This window comes from Notothenia rossii (genome assembly GCF_949606895.1).
Source record: "Notothenia rossii genome assembly, chromosome: 4".
Taxonomy (NCBI): Eukaryota; Metazoa; Chordata; class Actinopteri; order Perciformes; family Nototheniidae; genus Notothenia; species Notothenia rossii.
Genome location: NC_136902.1, coordinates 70,143,023 through 70,164,534, shown reverse-complemented (window position 1 = coordinate 70,164,534; position 21,512 = coordinate 70,143,023). Strand labels below are relative to the sequence as shown.

Below are 21,512 nucleotides of genomic sequence, written 5' to 3'. Positions count from 1 at the left end.
CCAATGGCATTGACCGGTTCACGCAGTCTTCAAAGTAACCAAGCAACCTAAATTAATTTGTAATTTGTATGTCCAATGACCTTGCTCCCTTTCATGTCGTGTGATACATTGCGTGACGAGCGAACCGTTTAAATCAACCTGTACTGTACTGTAGCTAGCAGCAGCAAGTTCGGCAGCATTATAAAAAAATGTAATAGCTTGCATTTATAATGTACAGCAAACCAAAGCACAAGAGCGGCGCTCAAAAGAGAAAGGACAAGAGAGGGTGTATGTCCGTGCGTGTGTGAGCGCATCAGCTTGCGCTTACATTTGGGGGCGATGGGGGGCCCAAAACAATATTTGCACCGGGGCCAATCACAACCTTGTTACGCCACTGTGTCTAATCCACAGAAAACTAAATCTACACAATTCTGACAACAAATCAAAGGTTTAAGTCATTCTACAAAGCAAAAGTGTCAAACATTTGCTGGTCTCACCTTCTAAATTGTGAGGACTCTTAGCTTCTGCATCATTGTAAATGTAAAAGATGCAAACTTCTTTCTTTTTGAAACCAGCTGAGTATACATTGCTTCATTGCCACGAACAGTGAAACCAGAATGCTGTGCAGAACTTGTTGTGGATGTACACTTGACCTTACAATTTGAATCAAGAAGAGTTGTATGTCTTCACCTTGGTCAGGTAGGGAGATGTGGATGGCTCTGCTACAATCCAGCAACTTTTGGACAGCTTCCAAAGTCAGCAGCAATGCTGGCTGTGAGCCAGGCTGAGAGGCAGTGCTAAACCCCCGGCCAGTGAACAATGCAGGAACACAAAGGAACGCAGGAAGCAGACTGACTTGACAGTAATGATGTCTCAGAGAGGGTACATGAGGTAACAGAGGATACAATGCTCTGTGTAATCCACACCGCATGCCTACCTTGAACCTCCTTGTCATTTCGGAACCACCGGATATTGGCGGCTGGTTTGCTGCCCAGTGTGGAGCATGTCAGGGTGATTATGTCCCCCTCCATGGCAGGTTTGGTGAATCCTGTGATTTCTGGTCGGCTTGGCACACCTGTGAAATATTGAAAATATATGTGAACATACTAAATACATAAATTAGGCTGTGACAAAAAAAGATTGAGAATCATTTACTTTATTCAGATATTCATGCTTCCTTTTCTCAGTAGCAAAATAATAAAACATTTTTATGATTTTCAAGGCAGGAAAAAGGGGTATGATAAAAACAGCAGAATAAACAAAGGAGGTGATGAATGGGAAACTAAACATAATTAAAAAAAGGAAAATATGAAATATCCAATATCGTTTTTTTACATTACTGTGGCAAATGTATTCCTGTGTGTGAAGGTCATCGTAGAGGTGACTTTGAGTTTTTGTTTGTGGATGTCCTGACTGGCAGACAACTACATTCAGTAACACTACTAGCTTGCAGGCTTGGTGTGATCCTTTATTTGAGTAAATAAGGGTCAAATGTAATGCAGAAATAAAACAATTCTACGAAGCACCAATGATTTGGTGTAGCAAACTACCATAGTTGAAAATGTGCCTGTATTCATGCTGTAAGAATGTGTAAAGTAAGCCACGGTTTTGGAGGCTGGTGCAAAATGGACATGCTCACCCAGAACAGTGAGGAAGGCCTTGGTGGTCTTGACAGGCATGGTGAAAAGCGAGCAGGTGTACAGGCCATCGTCTGAAAGGCTGACGTCACCGATTTTTATTGTGAGCTCCTGCGACGAAGCTCGTATCAGCTCGATTCTGTTGTTCCTCAGAGCTGTGTAATGAAACAGACAAAGTTACAGAGCGAACAGAAAAAGGACAGACAAGTGAGTTACCAATGGGCAAATTCCTGTTGAATACAGTAATGGCAATTAACTTGTAGAAATACTATTTGTAATTCTGATGACTCCTACTCGATCAAGGCGGAAAGCACTGTTCTTTTATTTCAAATAGTTTTTAAATGCAGCAAACACACACTGGGGCCAATGGATTCAAACTTTTTCATTACATTTATATTTTTGCTAGCCAGTCTTATTTAAAGTCAGTGAGCATTATTTGCTATGGTCTAGCAAAGCAAAACAAACCTATAATCTTAGAATAAAATATATATTCAGCTAACCACAACAAATTCAGCTAATCATTTTAAACTCAGCAACTGACTTTGGGTTGGGTCTTCTAGCATACACTAGTCTCATTCAAACCACATGTTTGTATTTTCCACTGTAAGCTAACATAATAGAGTGTAGTTAAGGGCAGAACAGTATTTCAAAGAGGTATTAATAATGACATTGTGAGGTTTGTTTTTTGTATGTCATTTGTCTAAACAAGAGATTTTAAGGATGTTTGAATAAAAGTCTAAGAAAATAGAAACGTAATACATAACCGTTGAAAACAGTTTATTTTATTGGACCTCAATTACATTATTTTAGATTCAAATTGTTAATGATTGGCAGTGTTTTGATAAGCATCAATATTATTAAAATATTCTTGTGAATATTTAAGTATATATTCCAACCAAATTGCCTAGCTTCAGTGCACATTTAAGGTAAAACACAAAAACTATACTGCTAGTATCTGGTAGCAGAAAAAACTAATGAACCACTCCTAGTAAGACTTGTGAGTTTATGACCATCACAATGGGAATTTCTTCAAACACAGCTTGAAATAAAACATGTCAGTGTTTTCTTAGGACACACTCACCACTGCTCATTCAGACTGTAACACTGTAAAGCTGGGAAAACAACGCAGCACAGCTGAAAAAAGCTAATCTCGCACCTGTCATCTCCTATATAATTTCAAATTGAGTATCACGTACTCCTACATGCAACCAACCACAGAGGGCAGGGAGGAAAGTGCTCTTCATTGAATAAATTACACATTCTTAATCTTTACTCCCTCCAGGCCTGAGCAGCTCTCTCCCTGGACACTTTTTTCATCTATAGCAATTTGAACTATATTGGATTGTACAACACGGGTCAAAATGCAGCAGAAGTGGTGGGTGTTGATTAGGATTTAATCAACGTAACCAATGTAAAATCACATCAGATAAAGAAGAAATCTCTATGAAAATCATTAATCTCCTGCTCCGTTCCAATGTATGTGATTAAAGCGATGAACATGAACAGCAGCCATGTGATACACAGCTAAATTAGATTGGTGGAAATGATTATTAGATTTACTCAGACATAGGTCTTAATTTGCAAAGCTTAAATTACACCACATCAATTGATGATCATTATCATTTAATCACACGAATGCTAAAAAGAAATTGGCAAAGGAGATTTTGATGGCCCTAAGAAGTTTCCCTGAAGGGACCCTTTGTTATAAAGAGTAAATAAAAACAATCTTCAAGCCAGAATTAAAATGTAACAACAAGCTTTGCCATCAGAGAAGCAGCTTATTATGTGCTATGGGCCTTAATGCAAACTAGTCTTACTGTAGAAAACTGCATCTTGAAACAAAGCTGTCTGATGTTCTTTGTATTTAAGCATCCTCACTACAGAGCTTGAGAATGCCCAGAGGCTCTGGCGGAAAACAGCAATGCCTTTGGTGGATGCATTGGAAAGGTGATGGGGTCTAAATAAACATCGTACAGGAACTCAAAAGATATGGAAGTGCAGGCTGAGAAGATCAAAGCTTTGGACAAGAAGACATACTGTACTTCCCCTGCGTATCGCTTTATCTCTGCATCGCACAAAGAAAAGACGAGGAGAAAAAGGCCAGCTATTCTTCTTCGTAACCTCAAAGCTCAAACATCTCTGAGATGCCGATAAATGTTAGGGCGGTTTCTTAAGAAGAATTTTTTGATGGAAATCACAAATCAGACATGTTTTGGTTAAAGTTATATTCCACCGAAATACTTTTTTTTTTTTATAAAGAAAACAAACAGGTTAAACCATCAACCATTCAGTATGGATAACATACTAATTATGCTTTACACCCCCACAAAACAGCGACCAAATATAGTACAGATCACTGATAATTTAAAGTGACATTTCTGAAGTATTAGATGAGCTTCAACCTTGTTTTTCTATCTGCTCAACAATATCACATTACCATGACAACAGAGCTAAATCTAAATGTCAGTAGCTGAAATACTGATTCAATGCAAGTAGTAGCTGAGACAGTTTAACAAAAGATGGACTTGACTGATGCATCTTTTAGACAGTCACTGGCACTACACAGCACGTGAATCAATGACATATTGATAGAAAGAGCTGTACAAAGGTTTGAATAACCCAAAGACAAGTGCTTTCTATTACTCAAACAGCACATGGCCAGGAAACCATACTACCAGCATCCAATCCAGTCTAGAGGCCCAGTTTGTGGGCAGATCTGTCACAATCAGACCCAAATGCCAGCGGCTGACAAAGCTTTTTTCCAGGTGCTTTAGGAAATCAATGTGATGAAAAGGTTCATTTCCCACAAACCCTAGATAGCTCCTGCGTTGTTCAGACTGCTTAGGAGAAAGCATAAATCGGCTCCATGACCTTGTGTATGCTACAGCCTTGCAGCATGGCAGCTTAATGTGCAGTAGATCTCGTGTGATGGAGGCCTTACCAAGGCTGTCTCAAATCAGTCAAACTGACACCGGTTCCCCCTCAGGGCAAGGGATACTGTTGCTATGGCACCTTAATGCAAAGTAATGTTTGCCTTGTTTTTCTGACATCCCGTTGCACTACCCCTCATGTCAGAGGAAGGCCAGTTTGAAGTCTCCCAAGAATACTGTAGTTTGTCAGATTCAGATTTAACAACCAAGGTCAGTTTTGCTATGAGTTCTCTGAATTTGAAGTATCCAAGAACCTGTTCAAGCATGTAAACCAATGAATTCAACAACTTGCACTGCATTGTTTTAATGTGTAAAAGAAGAGCTGCCAGTCTATTTGGTTGCTATGTTAGCTCTGTCCTCAGATGAAACTGGAGGCAGAGGAACTGGAACTGCACTTATCATATGGCATTCACTTCCACACTCCATTAAGCAGCAGACAGATGTTAACCAATGTTTCTAATCCAAAACGATGAAATATCTCGTGACAGTCCAGATAGAGAAAGGAGATTTTAAATCTACTGTATCCATTAGTCTTTGAAACCAGCTGATGGCTCTCGGGTTCAGCCAAAATATGTTTCATCCGCAACGCAGAGTGTCCCCATTTGGACATATTTTGTATGGCCTGTAACCACTTTGAGCCAGTGCTGGAATGTGAAAGCACCAACTGTCCTTCAGCGAGAACTCAGGGTCCTGGCGCACCCCCCCACTCTCCAGCCAGGGGCTCCACTCTTTGCAATTAGAGTGTGTTTGCTGCTGGCAGTGCTCACTCAGTGACTGTGTGGGCGATTCTGGATGTGTTCCAGGGCTAGTGGTGCAGGCAGGGGGCTCTTTTCCACCGCACATGTGGCTGCAATTAAGAGAAGGAAAGGGCCTTATTCCAGAGGGCCATTGTTACTGCCCGCCCTCTCAGAGATCCCACAGAGCAGATGCTACTCAGATTGGACTCATTTTCAGTGCTTAAAGAAGGGAAGGAAAGCAGAAGGATTTCTCCCAGCAGCAGTGCTCTGTCCCCTCTTTAAGTGGTAATTCATGAGATGGAATGTATTTTTGTCTGTCAATTTTTCAAGCCACTGACATAAGAGTGTTCACTGTGGGAAATCTTTCTGCTCTTGATCTCCGTTTTTTCATACAATATGAACACTCTAAATGTAATAACAATAGGTTAACATATTCCTGTTGGTTTCAAATGAGCTCTACTCATACACCAGACACATTAATGAACAGCACAAACCAATGGCTAAACAGCCAGGTGGGTCTCAACCTTCTACAGTAATTTCAACACACCATATTCTTCATTATTTTAATAAACATTAGAAATGAAAGTGCAGTGTGGCACAGAGCTCAGTATAGAACATTGAAGAGCAGGTTTTCACATTAGTGCTAATAAACCCAGTGTATTGTGCCATAATGGTCGATTCACATTTCAGTGAAGCTGGAGGTAACCCACTACACTTAAAAGCCCATTACTCCCTGAAGAAAGACATTAGCTGTGGCCATGAGACTCTATTTACATTTCTTTCCAGTAAAAACAGTGACTGAAAAGTAACCACTTGAGAATACAACTTGCAGCTTGTGTAATGTTCCTTTAGCATTGCTTTTGTGTAATGTTTTTTTTCCCCAAAGATATGTGAAGAAAGTGTGGGAAAGCATGGCCAAGCAAATCCATTAAATAAAACTATTTCATAGTGTGTTGAACTTTAAAAAACGTATATGTATTTGTTGTATTAGAGTTGTTGTCTACTGTACAGTATACTGTATGACTTGTTCTTTTTGCTTTCTAGATATATGTATAAAATACCAATGTAAAATTGGATGCCACATACATAAACATCAACAATAACACTATATTATAATATATATTACATTATATAATATTACTAATAATTTTTAGAACGGAAAAGAGAATTAAATACAGATACTTGAGACGGAACTCACGTCCACTTGCTTCAAACAGACCCACCATCAAATGTTGTGTGTTTACTAGAATTGACATTAAAATGTGTTTTCATTGGTGCTCAGTGCAGTAATTGCGTCCTTGGTAATTATCTTTCATTCTCTCAAGCTAATGAATGTTTTAATGCTCACATTAGAGCATTCATTTAGCACATAACAGCATTTTGATTACTACAAGCCAATTAAGATCAATTTTGCTTCGTGACCTTTATGGTCCAAGCTGAATGCCCCAATTAAATGTCATGAATGATGAACCATAAACCTCTGTGAGATTGAATTGAGATGATGAAAAAGGCTGTATTAGTTGCCACAGCATGTATGTATATGGCTCCGTATCCCTGCTACAAACACTTACCGTAGTTCAAATGAGCAATTTGTTATCTGCCTTTGACATGCAACCGGCAGTAGTTTCCCATTAATTGCATTATTCATATTCACCGTATCCGACAAAAGTATCTGCTCCCATCTTGCATGCCTTCAGGATGTCATTACCATTCTCTACAGCATTGCAACATAAGTTTTATTATTTTCCCATAGAACCCAAAAGAGAAGTAATTCATAATGAAGACAGCAAAGAACAGCTCTGATCTAATTTGTCCTGCTTAGTAATAATCATTCATAACCCCGGCAACGTATAAAAGGCATATACTACAAAAGACATATGGTCCAAATTAATTTCCTCAATGTGGCAGCCCAGCAGAGAGCCGCTTCCTCGACAGTCCACGCTAATTGGTCTAATGTATGAAAGATGTGTTGCCCCGGCTGTTAAGGTGATCTATCTCTGTTTTCTCAGATCTGTGATGGTAGTTTGAAGGAATCTGCATTATGTTTTTTGCCATATTGTAGTCTGAAGCCTTTGAGGTGGAAACAATCAACCAAGACTCAGATATACATAATGGATCAGGTGGAACGTGCCAAGAAGCCAGCTGGCATGATATAAGAGGAGGGCTGTGTTCAGCTTTTAGACAAATGTGCGAAGACAGTCCAACCCATATGGATCGGCTTTGAGAATCCAGCAAGGTTAACACTCTCTTGGAGCTCCACAAGGTTTGACTGATCCTCTTTTGGTAGAGGATGATATGGAGGTCCTTCTCAGCGTTTATAAAATCACACCAAAGATACATTAAGCTGTTACCTGCCAACTATTTCCTTCCCACCTGCAACCACAACTCTTATCCCAGTTCCCCGTCTGTCATGAGATGTGACATTGCTGTGTAGACAAATTAAAGGTCACAACTTGTAGGACGCACTGCTGGGATCATGTTATACATACTTACCTACCTGAGGAGTCCCAGCGGCTTACAAACTAATAGTGCAGCATTGTGATCCTTATGGTAATTTAATTGCAACATGCACTAAAAAAAGGTTAATTGAGTCGCAGGACATTGTCCTTGCCAGAAAGATTTTGGCATCAGAGACCACAGTTTATTTTCGCTCCCCTTCCAATTGTCAATGCTTATTTTACCAATCCATTTTCCAAACATTATTCAGGTAGCTTAAATGGCCGAAATGTAACCAAACCATTTTGTCAGATCAGAAAATGAGCAGCTTTGAAAAGCACTGACAACCAATCATCAGGTATTAAAGCTTTCATTACTGGCACTTGTGTATGAATAATGTTTGATGCAAAACATACACATGCTTGCTTTTCTTATTGATACACTGAAGTAGACTTTTCAGGGTCATTACAATTCTAGAAAGACACCGAAATCCCTTTTGTCCTTGGCTCCAATAGGCTTTTTCATATTCTCATTTGTCAGACCTGAATTAAAATGGAGCAAATTATAGTCAGGGCAAAGATCAGATTTTGTCTTACTTTACCCGGCAGCTGTCAGACCCAATATATAATATGAAACTTACAGATGTTTCTCTTTACTCCACTTCACAGCTGTTTAAATGAATTTACTGTAAAATGTCATTTTAATAGTCTTTTCCTTCCATCCTATATTCATTCATACTCCAATCCCATCCAGACAAATGCCCCTTATCTTTAATACCTAGCTTGAGGGAGAATATATTTCAAAAAATGCCTTACAATGCATTTTGTCTAATTTAAGACAAAAAATCAGATGTCTATCCTCATTACTTGTGAAGTATATGTTGAGCATTTGAACTCACACATTAGAGTGGTAAGGCTGAATTTCCTTGGGGTCACACATGCACAATGACAAACTACCTTTGTGGGGAGAGAATGAGAGAAAGTTGCATGTGCATCAAACGCTAACATATGGCCACGCTGTCATGAACTCCCACGGGGATGTTGTAAGCAGAGAGGTGGACAACAAAGACAACAGACAGAGACAACAAGCACAGGGAAAATAAAGGATGCATCTAAACAGCAGGTAAAAAAAGATAGCAACATCTAAACACTGAGAACAAGAGAATGCAATATAGCTGCATTAATCTAATCTACTCACTGACAGCCGTCTATGACCAGATGTTCATCAGAGGGAGGAAACAGCCTGCCTCAACCTCAAGCAGTCTGCCGTTAGTTGTTGGACTGAGAGCTAGCACAAGTGTGACTCTAACATTTCTCATTGGCTTCTACAAGAAGGCACAACAAATGGGGGAAGAAGGACAGTTGCAGCCCTTTGCCAAGCAATTAACTGGTGATTTGGCAGAGTAGAGATTTCTTCCCAGGTGTCCCACTCTCTTCCCCACATGAAGCCTGTGTTGTTCCACACCTCCCATTTCTCCTGATGGCCTCACAAGCATCGTATTCACTGTGCCAATAAAGCTTTTCATTTGGCTGTTTAAAAGGAGATCGAGAGGAAGTGTTCCAATACTTAGCCCTGGCAACCCCTGCTGAGTAGACTACATTCTTTTTGTCATCCATATTGCTGAGGAAAAAAGAATCTATCATGCAATATAAATGGCTGTCCAAGAAGGGCGAAGTGGCTCTAACATACTGGGCTCTCCAAACCCCCCTAAAATGCTTATTCCAGGGGCATTCTGGGTAAAGGTACAGATTATGACTTTGCATTCACAGGAGATGAGAAATATGAATAAAGCAAAGATAGATTGCTTTATTGAAGGCAAATGAAACAACCAAACAATTTTATTTGAATGATGTGTTACATCTTTTAGATGTTTTTTCGTGATAGAATTTAGTGATTTTTAAAACTGGTTGTTTTAAGTCAAATATGTGCTTTATCGATTCTACGTTGAAGATATACAAGTAAATATAATAAGGATTTTGGCTTGAATCCAGATGCTTAGGACACATTTAACATGCCATTCACATAAGAGTTTCTTAAGATTCGGTTAACTTTCATTTAATTGTATTTTGAAGTAATGTCTTCTAATAAAACACCTTAGACCTCATTACTAAATCCAATCACTTGCGAGAGAGGGAAAGAATTTCTTCGAACCAGACTGTGAGTCTCTTTCTGTTGGTTCACTCTGGCGTCTCTCTCTCCTATCAATTGTTATTCAGAGGAAAAGCAAATCTTCAATCACTGAACCAATGATATTGTATTAGCAGCTACAGCATAAAGGAAATGGGTAATATGCTGTGAGAAACACTGAAATATGAACACACCCAACTCTTACAAGACCAGTCCACTGTTATACTCCCTTTCACCCCAATTCCAATTTATCACCTCCAGACTTTTGTCACCTTTAAATTGGGTTTGGCTGGTGAGACCACATTATAATTCATTCTGGCTTGGGCTTTGTTTCACGAGGTTGCAACAGTGTGCTTCTTTTTGTCCTTTTCCAGTGACATCCAAACAGCAATACAAATGTAGGGCACTTAAACTGCTAATTAAGCTAAATCATCTCACAATCCACAGGCGTCACTGTGTTGTAGACAACACTGTCAGTGTTGCATGATTACAAAAGTTCAATTAAAAAACAGCGTATTTCTGTTTAGTGTGTGCCCTGGGACATCAATGGAGACAGAAATTCATTAAAAGTCTGTGTCGACATTATGAGCAATGCATTTCCCTCTTATCCTGCCCTTTTCCTGTATTCAGTCAAATTGTGTGCTCGCAGGCAGGCAGAGACAATTTCGCTCATTCCAAATTTGAAAACTTAATGAAGAAGACTTCTGCTGTAATGGAGTGTGGTTAAGACATCTTTATCATATCTCGTCATTTTATCATTACAGCCATTATCCTCAGGAATATTACTCACCTTTCTTGTCCCCAAAGAATAGGGTCTGTTGTGCAGGGTTTGACCACTGGAGGGAAGTGTTATCATTGTAATCCACACGACAGGTCATGTTGGCTGAGCCCCCCTCCACCACGGTCACATTCTGAGTTATGGGGAACTGACCTTGTCCACCTGTTGGATCATAAAAACAGAGTCTGAGGTCATGACCATGATGTGAATACATTTCTGTGTTGGACTGGTTGTCTTTTTACTAAATCACATGAATGTACCATTCAGACTTGATATATTTCAATGTTCATTTCCCATCACCCTCACGCCCAATTACATTAATGTCTTCATTACATCCCTGTAAACCAAATATAACTTAATGGAGGCTGGATTGACATTGTCACCAGCCTTGGACCGCCTTGGACAGCTGTTGGTGCTAGAAAACAATGGTGTTTTTTTTTTTTACAATGGAGGCAATGGTAGGTTTTACTCTCCCAGAGCGCCTTTCTCGCTGCCTTATTGCAGGGCCCTAATTGGTAGCATGGCCTAATTAGAGGTAGTCATGTTCTGCAGTAGAGTCTAGAGCTGCAGCTGGGTGGTAAATTGACACATAATCCTAGACACTGTGGGCCTTCGATCCGAGCGACTGCCTTGCCCTGAAACAGCCGCTCGTCACAGTGTGCAGAAGACATCCAAATGAGGCCTAATCACCCAGCCTTGCTGGGTTTTACCTTCTTATTCCGCATTTGTACTTGTCGCCTCAGCAAAGTCCCCTAATTACATTGTAGACGAGTTTCCTGCCTATGTTTTATTGAACTCTGGCAAGCTTCAGAAATAAATGTCTAAAACCAATACTCTTTATTTGTGCGAACACAAGTGAGGCTTAAAATGAGGCTGACCAGAAAGGCCTCTTTAGGGATAACAGCAGTTATTAGCAACCGTGTTAGAGTTTTTGAGTACATGCTTGAAGCTAAATCCGCTGCATTATCACTGACCATGGCTAATCTTTGATCATGTGTTCTCCTGATTTCACAGATCTGCTTTGTTTTCCTCTTGTAATGTGCCTTGATATGAAGGTGACATTGTCTCTGCCTCTCCCAGGTACACTTCACCACGGGGACTTTTCAACTAAGGGAGCAGCTGTCTGCCTCATTAGTCCAGCTCAAATGGTGGAGCAGAGGAGATTGGGCCAGCCAGAGGTCTGTGGACCTTCCTTGACCTTCATTGTCCTGATGGAGACCATTGTCAGCTATAGGTGAAGGTAAGTCTGACTCTAAATAGTACCAGGAAAATGATTCCAACAGTGCACATTACTTATCTGCTCATTACATATAATCACACAATATCACATCAACACATTTTTTTTCATCCTGTCATCATTACAATAATTTAAATGCAGTTGGCTGGGTCAGTAAATTGTCGAGCGAAATCAGCTATGCATGTCATTTTAAAAAGGGAAATGGATGGGGGTTAATTGTATGTGGAGAACTATGCAGAGGTGTTGTTGTCAGTTCTTGCATAACTTTCTACTCTTTTGTCATATCATCTACCCGACCATCTCTTCAGCCTGTCTCCAGTGTATACGGCTCACTGCAAGAAATAAAAGGTAAACATCCAAAGAGTCACGAATATGGGTTGGAATATACTACACAATCCTTCAAGTTTTGGTTAGGGTATGTACGATTTCATTAAGAAGTGCTTTTTTAAATTCCATGTAATTATCCCTGCGAGGCCAATAAAGGCTGTTCACATAATCAGTCACAAGGCCCTGTCTTGAGCGTTTGAAAAGAAGTGTCGGTGCAGGTTACAGTGCACTGCAGCTTACTGAGCTTCCCTTAATACATTCATGACATTCCAGTCTTGACATTCTGTAGCAGCCTAGAGTGTGGCAAATGCTGTCCTTTCTGTGGAAACATAATCCCCAGCGCCGACTACAGACTGTATTTCATTTTTATTTGAGATGGTGATTGGAAGGCCTTACTTCTACAGTACAGCACCAAACAATATTCCAGAAAGAAACGTAACCATAAGTAGTGCTGTGTGACCCTCTACTCTGACCTCACTTAAATATAAATGTGTTCAGGTGTGTTCAGCAAGGAAGGATATTTCAATGACAATATTCAATTTAACTTGTGGCATGTTTTTACTAAAAGATGTGGTTACATTGACTTACCATTCTGTAATCAGAGGATAATACATTTGTATTATCTTGGTACGGGGTAAAGCCATAATTAAAAGGTAATAACTAGATCATATTTTTGTAATAACAAAACAAATATTTGTAATGGTGCTTTACTCCAGTAACAGAGTGATATAGGTAAAACAACATTAGAACAATAATACAAAAATAACCTAAAAATGTATCAATAATGATTTAAAGATCTTACATTAACATTGTACACCTGCACAAGCGTTTTAATTGTTTTAAAATGTGTGGGCATGCAGACTGTTTGACTGACATCTGTCTTGGCACTTTTAGGATTATACATTTTGGTGTCTAACAATTGCCATATCTATCGTTAAAAGATATACTGAACTTTTCATACCTGAAATGTATTATAAACTGCTTTTAAGATGCAATACAATGTCCTCCACAAATGAAAGATGCATTTTTAAATAACGGGCACTGCCTATTAAATGAAAGCCGCTAAATGTGTGATTTGAGCATTTCTACACCGATTGACATTTGGATTGTCTAATTTATTTACAAAAGAAAACTTTTGGCTTATATATATATATAAAAATAAAGACTGTACATGGTGGCTTAACCGCGACAAAAACAATAAATACTTAAGGCCAGGAAAGATACAATAAAAGCTTCAAAGTAAACGTGTAGATTATGTTGAGCCATGGCTGTGATTTCTGTGAAAGCCTGCCAGTGAAAGGGAACAAACATCTCTGAGGAATAATGGAGGTATGAAGGTTGTCTGCTCCACTGATGATCCAAGACGACTCAGTGAAGTGCAATGATGTAATGAGGAATAAACCTGCACTTTTGCAATATGCCTTTGTGGAGGGCATATTGCCAACTCTAAAACACAAAGCATATCAGTTCTACACGTTAAAGGACTTCAATGCTGGGCATTTCTGTATCACTTTTCATGCACTTAGATGTATTATACTCAATAAGAGGGAACTACTTATTTTCCATCAAGGCCAGGTACTGTTTGACAGCGTGCGCATATTTACAGACAGCTTTTAGACATTCAACCTGCCTGCCATGAGAATGCCAAGGCTGTGAATAGTTGAGGTGAGGAAGCAGTAACCCGAGATATCTTGATCAATGTAGCGGGTGCGCACTCTGAAACATGAATACCATTTGCTTTTTTTTCATGTTGGTAACTCTCCTATGAAGTGCTTTAGTAAAAGAAAGATTCTATGTGTGATAAGTCGCATCAGTATTTTCTCTGCCTCTTTCTCTTTTCAATTGAGCATCCCTATGGCTTTAGAGGAATGGGTGGTAAATGATAAAACATGAAGTGATGAACCCTGAACTCAAAATGAACTTATTTTTGCATATAAATGGAAGTAAATCAATAAAAATCAAAGCTTTTAATCAATTTGTTTTTGTGTGTACTGTAGGTGCTTTTAATCAAAAAACATTTCCACCATCAGCCTGCTTACGGGCCTAAGCCTTAAAGCTATAATTGGTCCCTTGGCAGTGCTTTCCCCTTTCACAATGTTTTTCTTTTTTATGACGGTCACATAGATCTGAGAGCTGCTGTATTTTTCTTCTTCTTAGTGCTAAAGCTAAAAGCCCACTCCAGTGAAGGCTGAAACTGGCAATATCACCCTGAGCCGGGAGATTATGGTCCGGCACATTCAGGTGGGCCACCAGCTCGCTGATCATCAGTCACAATGTCAGCACAGATGAGATTAGTCAAGTTGTTTGCTGTGCTTCACAGTCAGAATGCTGCTGACACATCTCTCCACTGTGACATTAACTTTCATACAGAATCAAGTGACACTGCCTCATGAATCAAATATGCACCTGCAGAGCTGAAATGAGGTAGAAACGTAATTTGGGAAGAGAGGATAGTGTCTCCATTGTAAACAAATGTTTAATGATTTGATTAGATTTACAAGGGGAAACCACAGACACAGCTGTCCGCTAAAACAAAGGCTAGATGTAATTGTCCGCCCTTCATCTCTGCACATTTTAGCGTGGGATGTACAGCAGGTGTAGAGTATACATTTGAATACAGATGTCCAGAATGGCTGGCTGTTGAGTATGTGCATTAGTGATAAACTATTTTATTTTCATCTCAACCAGCCGCTCTTCATGCTGTTATCAGAATGCAGCACAGATGCCTGATGGAATCTGAGTCTGACAATATTGGAAGCCAAGAATACGATACTTAGGTTATTGATTTTCGTAGTTGCTGGGTGGGAATCGTATAAATGTGAATTTGACTGTGATATAAATCTTTATGACTAGTCTTAAAGGGAGGATTGAGAGAGCTGGCCGATGAATGTGAATATAGTGCTTTACTATTATTGATGATGATGTGGAGATCTGTTGGTTCTGTTTTGATCCCATGGAAAATAAAGGCATGCTGGGAAAGCCAGTCTTAAAACTATGTTGCATACATAATTGAACCGACTCTTCTAATGACCAGTGATCCACGGGGTAAGGTGAAAAATACAAGGAACATCTCTGTTGAGGAGCACAGAGAGTAGGAAGAATGAGCCATACCACCCCAAAAGCCTTTCTCAGTTTCAGCTGACTGCACCAAATAATGGAAAGCAGTGCCTTGATGAATGGCTGGAGAGCAGTCAAGCACACCACTGCAGAATAAACTGTAAACTGCAGGCAGGATAAAAAGAAAACAAATAACTCAGAAAATAGTTGAAGAAATAGCCAATGCCTCCATTCATTATGGATTAACAACAATTATTAATATTTATATGAAATTAATTCGAGGCAGTTTATCAAACCAAGTTCACCTCTGGTGCCTGATTCTACGACAGCGACAGTGCAAATAAAGATGTCGGAGGTTCTGAGCTCCCTTCTGCATGCTAATGAGTCATGGCAATGTCATAGGGTGCCGGGAAATGGCAAAAGATGTCTCCCACAAATCAAACATATTACACTGAAAACTCACTTTGGAAATTGATTTGTTGGTATTGCAATGACAAAGCTGCCAATACGTTCACAAAGGGCAATTTATTTTTAATAAATTACTGTGTAACATAAATGCACGCACATATTTTTCTCATATAAGACTGATACGTTGTTGACTTGATAATTTAGGCAATACCTATGGAAATCATGTCTAGAGTTTTATTTTAATTATGTTCCTTAAACTAAATAGTAAGGTACAAACATGAATGGATGAAAGTTCTTAAATGCAAATGAATTAAATGTGTTTTATTCCCAATAACAAATTAGTAGGCTTTGATATACCTACAAATAAAATGACTTTATTCGACATAAAGGTTCCTTTTTCTGGATAAAAAGTATCTTGAATCTCGTGTGAACAGTAACAGTAACAAATGCGTAATTATTTTCATGGTTGTCTGTTAATTATGCTAAATCTTATCCAAACTACATTTCTCATTTGTGTGCACAGTAAATCTTGTGAAACTGAAAACTGTAATAATAATAATGCAATAATGGTCACAAGGTATTTAAGGAGACAATATACTCTTGAGAACACAGTCATTAATCACTGAAATTACTATGAGTTGACAAAATTGTAATTAATTGGCTTACTCTAAACTGCGTGGCCTATTTGCCAGCATGTTGGGAGAAAAGGAAGTTGAACATCTGCAGTGTATAAATATTCCATTTAATTAAAACGTGAATCCTCTTGTGGTGTGCATTCCTTGGTGGAAGGAACAAGAAATAATGGAGTTTGCCGCCTCCCAAGTGAGACAAATACAGACAGCTCTCAGTTCCAACTCAGTATAAAAGTTTTGTAAAAGTGTGCCTTACAATTTGCTCTCAATATCCTGTTGGATTCCCAGTGTGACTCCTCTTTCACTTGTGTTGGAATAACTTATCCTCACTTGGCTCAGTCACTTTCTCCTCAAGGACTAATAGACACTTTCACACATGACTCCTAGATCAGTTCAGCCGACATTATAACTACTAAATTCTTCAAAAGGTCACATAGGTTGTAACACCACTGTAAATTGCTTCAGGAATAATGGTAATGTCACATATTTTACAATCCAGTGAAGCCTTTTCTGAAGGAACCCAACCTTGATTCAACCTTCTTTACTAACTAAAGACATATACAGTATATCTAACAAGAGATCATTAAAAATAATTAAGACTTTCCATGTGCTATTAAATAAACATTTATTTGAACATTTCCAATTATTTCCTCAAGCACTGAAGACATCCTGCTCAAATTTAAGAAACATTTTATGTGAGATGCGACACTGAAGAAAAGTGGTCTTCCTTGGTAATACTCCAGCTTGTTGTGAAACTAAAATATTAAATGTTTCTATTAAAACATGACCCATTCCTTCTCATCTTTAGTTACATTTGGTACACCAAGACTTAATATATATATGTATATATGAGAATATTTATATAACAATGACATGACTTTCTTCCAGTTTTAGCAAACAACTCGACATCCAGCCAGGCTTTCTGTCAGGTCTAAGTGAAGGAGCCCCACCCATTCATTGTTGTCCTCTGTGGAGCACATTGGGTTTTGGTCCATTACTTTGAGGATTTACATGCCACAGCATTAAGTCCAATTGTACTCCACAGAGGGCATCCTGGCTTTTCAAACATATGACTATGTGGGGGTGTGGCTTTGAAAAAGATAATTTCATTGTATTTCAAAATGGCGTCCATCAACACAAGCAATATTTATAGAAAGAGAAATGGTAAGTTTGTAATTTTGTAATTACCAGTGTTGTGAGTTCAATATTTTAATTAATTATAGTAAGGGAACATCTTAGGAGTTAGTGTAGTGAGTTTTCAGAGCAGTGTAATACTTATTTGACCTAAAACTAAATGTTTTCATGAATGTCCTCTGAGGAGGACATGGGGATTTGCCCCCCCGCAAATGGAGTCCACTATGGGCCAAAACTAACACTTAGGTTTCTGTAGGGTTCATGGCAGATTGATGCAGTGGGAAAACATACATCAAGTTCCTCAAGTGTCAGATGTATCTCTGCATTTCAAAAAAGGATGGAGTACTACAAATGAGAGCTCAATATGTGTTGCATTGAGTTGTTGTGCTCTAATGATGTCTACATGTACTTGCATGTTAATGTTGTTTGTATACTACTTCACATAACTAACACCCGATGTCCTCTACAAAGGACACACAATAAAACCCTTTTTTTAGTTTTTGTTAGTCATTATGTTTATACCCAGGGCCGGCCCTAGACTTTTGGGGGCCCTAAGCGAGCTTTGGCTTGGGGGCCCCCCTCACTCTAGCGTGTTCTCACTACACACAACACGGAACCAACTTTTGTCTTAGGATGTTAATATAAGCACACATATTGTATAAATAAGCATGTAAACACCGTGAACCTAACCTCCTCTAGGGGGCTCCGGGGACATGGTCCCCCGGGAAGATTTTTTTAAAATATTGAAGTTAAAAGCATCAATCTGGTGCACTTTGAAGGCAAAATTAAGAGATCTATGGATACATCTCTCAACACCCATATGAAACAAAACAATAAACAGATTTTTCTTTATGGATATTTTACAAATCACTTAAACTGTATTCTTGTTTTGTCATATACTATTTCATAACTGTTTTTCATTCATTCTCTCTGGCTGTCCATCTCATAATGTTCACATAGAAACTAGCTATCAATAGGAATATCATTCAGAAGAATTATAATTTATTGCAAAAATCTGTCATAAAAAGAGGTTGCACATTTAAATTCAGGTGTTGTTATGGCAACGTCAGTGGCCAAACCGCCACATTTACTGCTGCAAATATGTTCAAACATGGGGTTAACACGTAAAGCAGTGACAACTATGCCACCATTTCAGCTGACTTTTTCTCAGAAATACTGTCACATAATCCATATATTTCAGTGCTAGGTTGATGCTTAGCTAAGCTAACTATGAAACACTTTAACTAACAGGACTCCGGATCAACTGTGTACTGTAGTTTCTAGCTTCATGTCGAACAGTAAGTCAACATTTCCCAGAGAGCTTTCTTTGAAATCACCTAAACGCTAAAAAACATTACATTTAGATTGTATGACAAAGTGTTTACTTAATATATCTGGCTAGCTATAGCTAGTTGCTAACGGTTTAGCTTACCCCCGCGATTCAAAGTAACGTCAACGTAGCTGTAATTTATGCTTTGCTTACATGTTCGCGTAACTTGGAAGTTTGCTGACCTTTACATACCCTGTTTACCTGGCTCAAGTGGTGGCTCTGGGGTTGTTGTTTGAGCCACCACTTGAGAATTTTCGTATTTTTTAAGAAATGTTTTTCTTATGTCCATCTTCAAAAACTCTGAGTCCGACTGGCAGTTTATTTTAAACATTGTCACAGCTCATAGGATAGGTATCTGTCAGCCAATAAGACAGATGTTTATTTCCATTCAACTGTCTGGTTGGTCTGGTGTCTTGCCTCTGTTGCATTCACTGAACACGGGAAATTACAGTCCTGCCGTCCTCTGTCCTGTCATGTTGAGGTTCAGGTAAAGCACGGTTAATGCATTATATTATTGACTCGATAATATAATACATGACTTTGAGAGTAGGCAATCTAGGCATATTAACACAATTAATTAAATATACTTATCAGGGCGACGGTGTACAGAGATCTTTTTTTTTTTTTTCGTTGTTTCATTTTTTTTTTTTCATTTTTTTTTTTTTTGCTAGGGGGGCCCTTAGTGGCTGTGGGGCCCTAAGTGGCCGCTTACGTCGCTTAATGGGTCGGGCCGGCTCTGTTTATACCACCCTAAAGACTTGTGTGATCAAAGAAAAAAAGGAAATTTGAAACCTTTTTCTTTCTGGGTCTCAGGAGGATATGACACCCGCTTTGGCAGCCATTCTTTCTTTTTAAATCTCATATCAAGATTTTATTGATAATTTGTCATGATTTGTCGAGGCCTTGCCCCCAGCTATCTCTGACCTTTTGAGTCAGAGAGCAGCTCTGACACCACAGGCAGGGCTGCTGGCTGCTGAAGGTCCAGGCTCAAGATGAAATATGGCTGGATTTCACTGTCAGGACACCTACGCTGCACAATGTCCTGCCAGACAGACTCTGACTGCTAAATCAGCACCATCCACCCCCTCAAATCCCAAATGTACAGAAGCTCATTTTCAGATTCAAATTGTAATTGTTTTAATTGCTTGTTTTGCAGGCAATTCTTGATTTATGTTAGCAGAAATAGCAGTGAATTCATCAGCAACAATATTTGAATTACCGTACTATTTTGAAATGCTGGTGCTAGAACAGTAAACAATATTACACACAAAATAAAACACAACAGTGTAAGGTAGAGTAGGTCTACAGTACAGGCACTCTGCCAAAAGCAGGTATGTTGAGGGAAATAATTGCTGATAAGCACATTATTCCAGCTTTTGGCATTTGTTTCCAAACAAGCGACATGAGGGCAAGCAGAGGGAACTGTGAAACTAACAAGGAAACACCGTGTATACGTGGGTTCCCAAGTTAAGCTTATGTGTCAACGTATTACCAATATACCAGGAGATTTTCAAAATGCTTTTATCTTCTATATCCTCAAATTGCTGCAGACGTTTTCTGAAGTAACCCATCAAATCTTTTTCAATCAAACTGCCCGCAGCAGATAAACTCCTATTTATTTTTGACAACTTGGGATCTAAAAAAGTGGAAAGGTGCCGGGTTAAACATTGAGGTAAGGGTGTGAAAATGGTCAAAATGTTTCTTTCCGTTTGAGGAAAATACAATTTTAAACAGTCAAGTTTTTACTTAAAATTCAAGCTGAAGCAAGTTTTAATCCGAACAAATACACATTCATAAACAGTAAACAAAATGTGCAGCTCCTAATTTCTCCTGTTTTCACAGCACAATTTAGGATATTCTACTTAGGAGATGTTATTTCCTAGTGTTCTTTAGTACCCACTTTTATCCTAAGTGCTTTCCAAATGTAAAAGTAGTGCAAACTATACATGACTAAAAAAAGTGTGCTGTTATAAATACAGTTTTTACACAATTTTCAACATTTTAAATATAAAATGAAAATACATTAGTACAGTATGTACCGCATGAAATGCTGTATTTATTTTTGCTGTTTTAATATTGCTGTTTTTCAAAAAATATTCTGGCCAATATACATCACCAGCTGAACGTTATGTTGGCATTATATATAACTTCATAATAAAATGTTGGGTCAAGTCTAGGAGGACTTTGATCTACAGCTCAATCACAGAAGCCCAATGATGAGAAGCTGTTCAATGAACAAACCCTATTGATTTGGCTTTATTGATAGTTCACTGTTGGACGTTTTTGTTGCCACAGAGCCAGACTGGATTCAACCGTGATAATCTCAGTGTGTTCCTCCCTGTTAATAGCAGCTTCTGTTTGTTTGACTTACTGTGACTTGTGTTTCCTCTCTCACAGAAATGCACACTCTAGAGACCTGGCTGATTCATAGGGGTTGAGGATAATATGTCCATGTTCAGGAACTAGTGAACATTTAATAACAAATTAAATAAAACTAAGTAGTTCTCAACCCCCAACCTTGAGGCAGTAGCTCAGAAAAAGACCCATAATCAGTCCTGAGAGTGTCTGTCTCGAGCTGTCCAGATAATGGCTGGCTGTCACACCCTTCTCCAGAGTGGTATTGGTATTATTGCTTAGTATACTATGTATGTGGTCTTCTTGCCAAAACTAATAGAGCTTATCCCTCAGAGAGGGTGAAATGTCTAAGAGTAATAGTGACTACTAAAAATTCAAACAACCCCCCATTGTAACTCAGTTAAATCA

The 21,512-nt window shown here is 38.8% G+C and overlaps 1 protein-coding gene across 3 annotated transcripts in view; it reads right to left on the bottom strand.

Annotated features, from left to right (window-relative positions):
* Positions 1-21,512, bottom strand: part of LOC307035839 (cell adhesion molecule 2-like) — a 140,501-nt gene that overhangs the window by 17,071 nt on the left and 101,918 nt on the right. For all 3 annotated transcript variants that reach the window (XM_079675626.1, XM_079675627.1, XM_079675628.1), the window contains 3 exons: positions 10,637-10,786; positions 1,619-1,771; positions 917-1,054 (listed from right to left, as the gene is read on the bottom strand). In XM_079675626.1, coding sequence (XP_079531752.1) covers positions 917-1,054; positions 1,619-1,771; positions 10,637-10,786 — 441 coding nt within the window. The remainder of the gene's footprint in view (positions 1-916; positions 1,055-1,618; positions 1,772-10,636; positions 10,787-21,512) is intronic.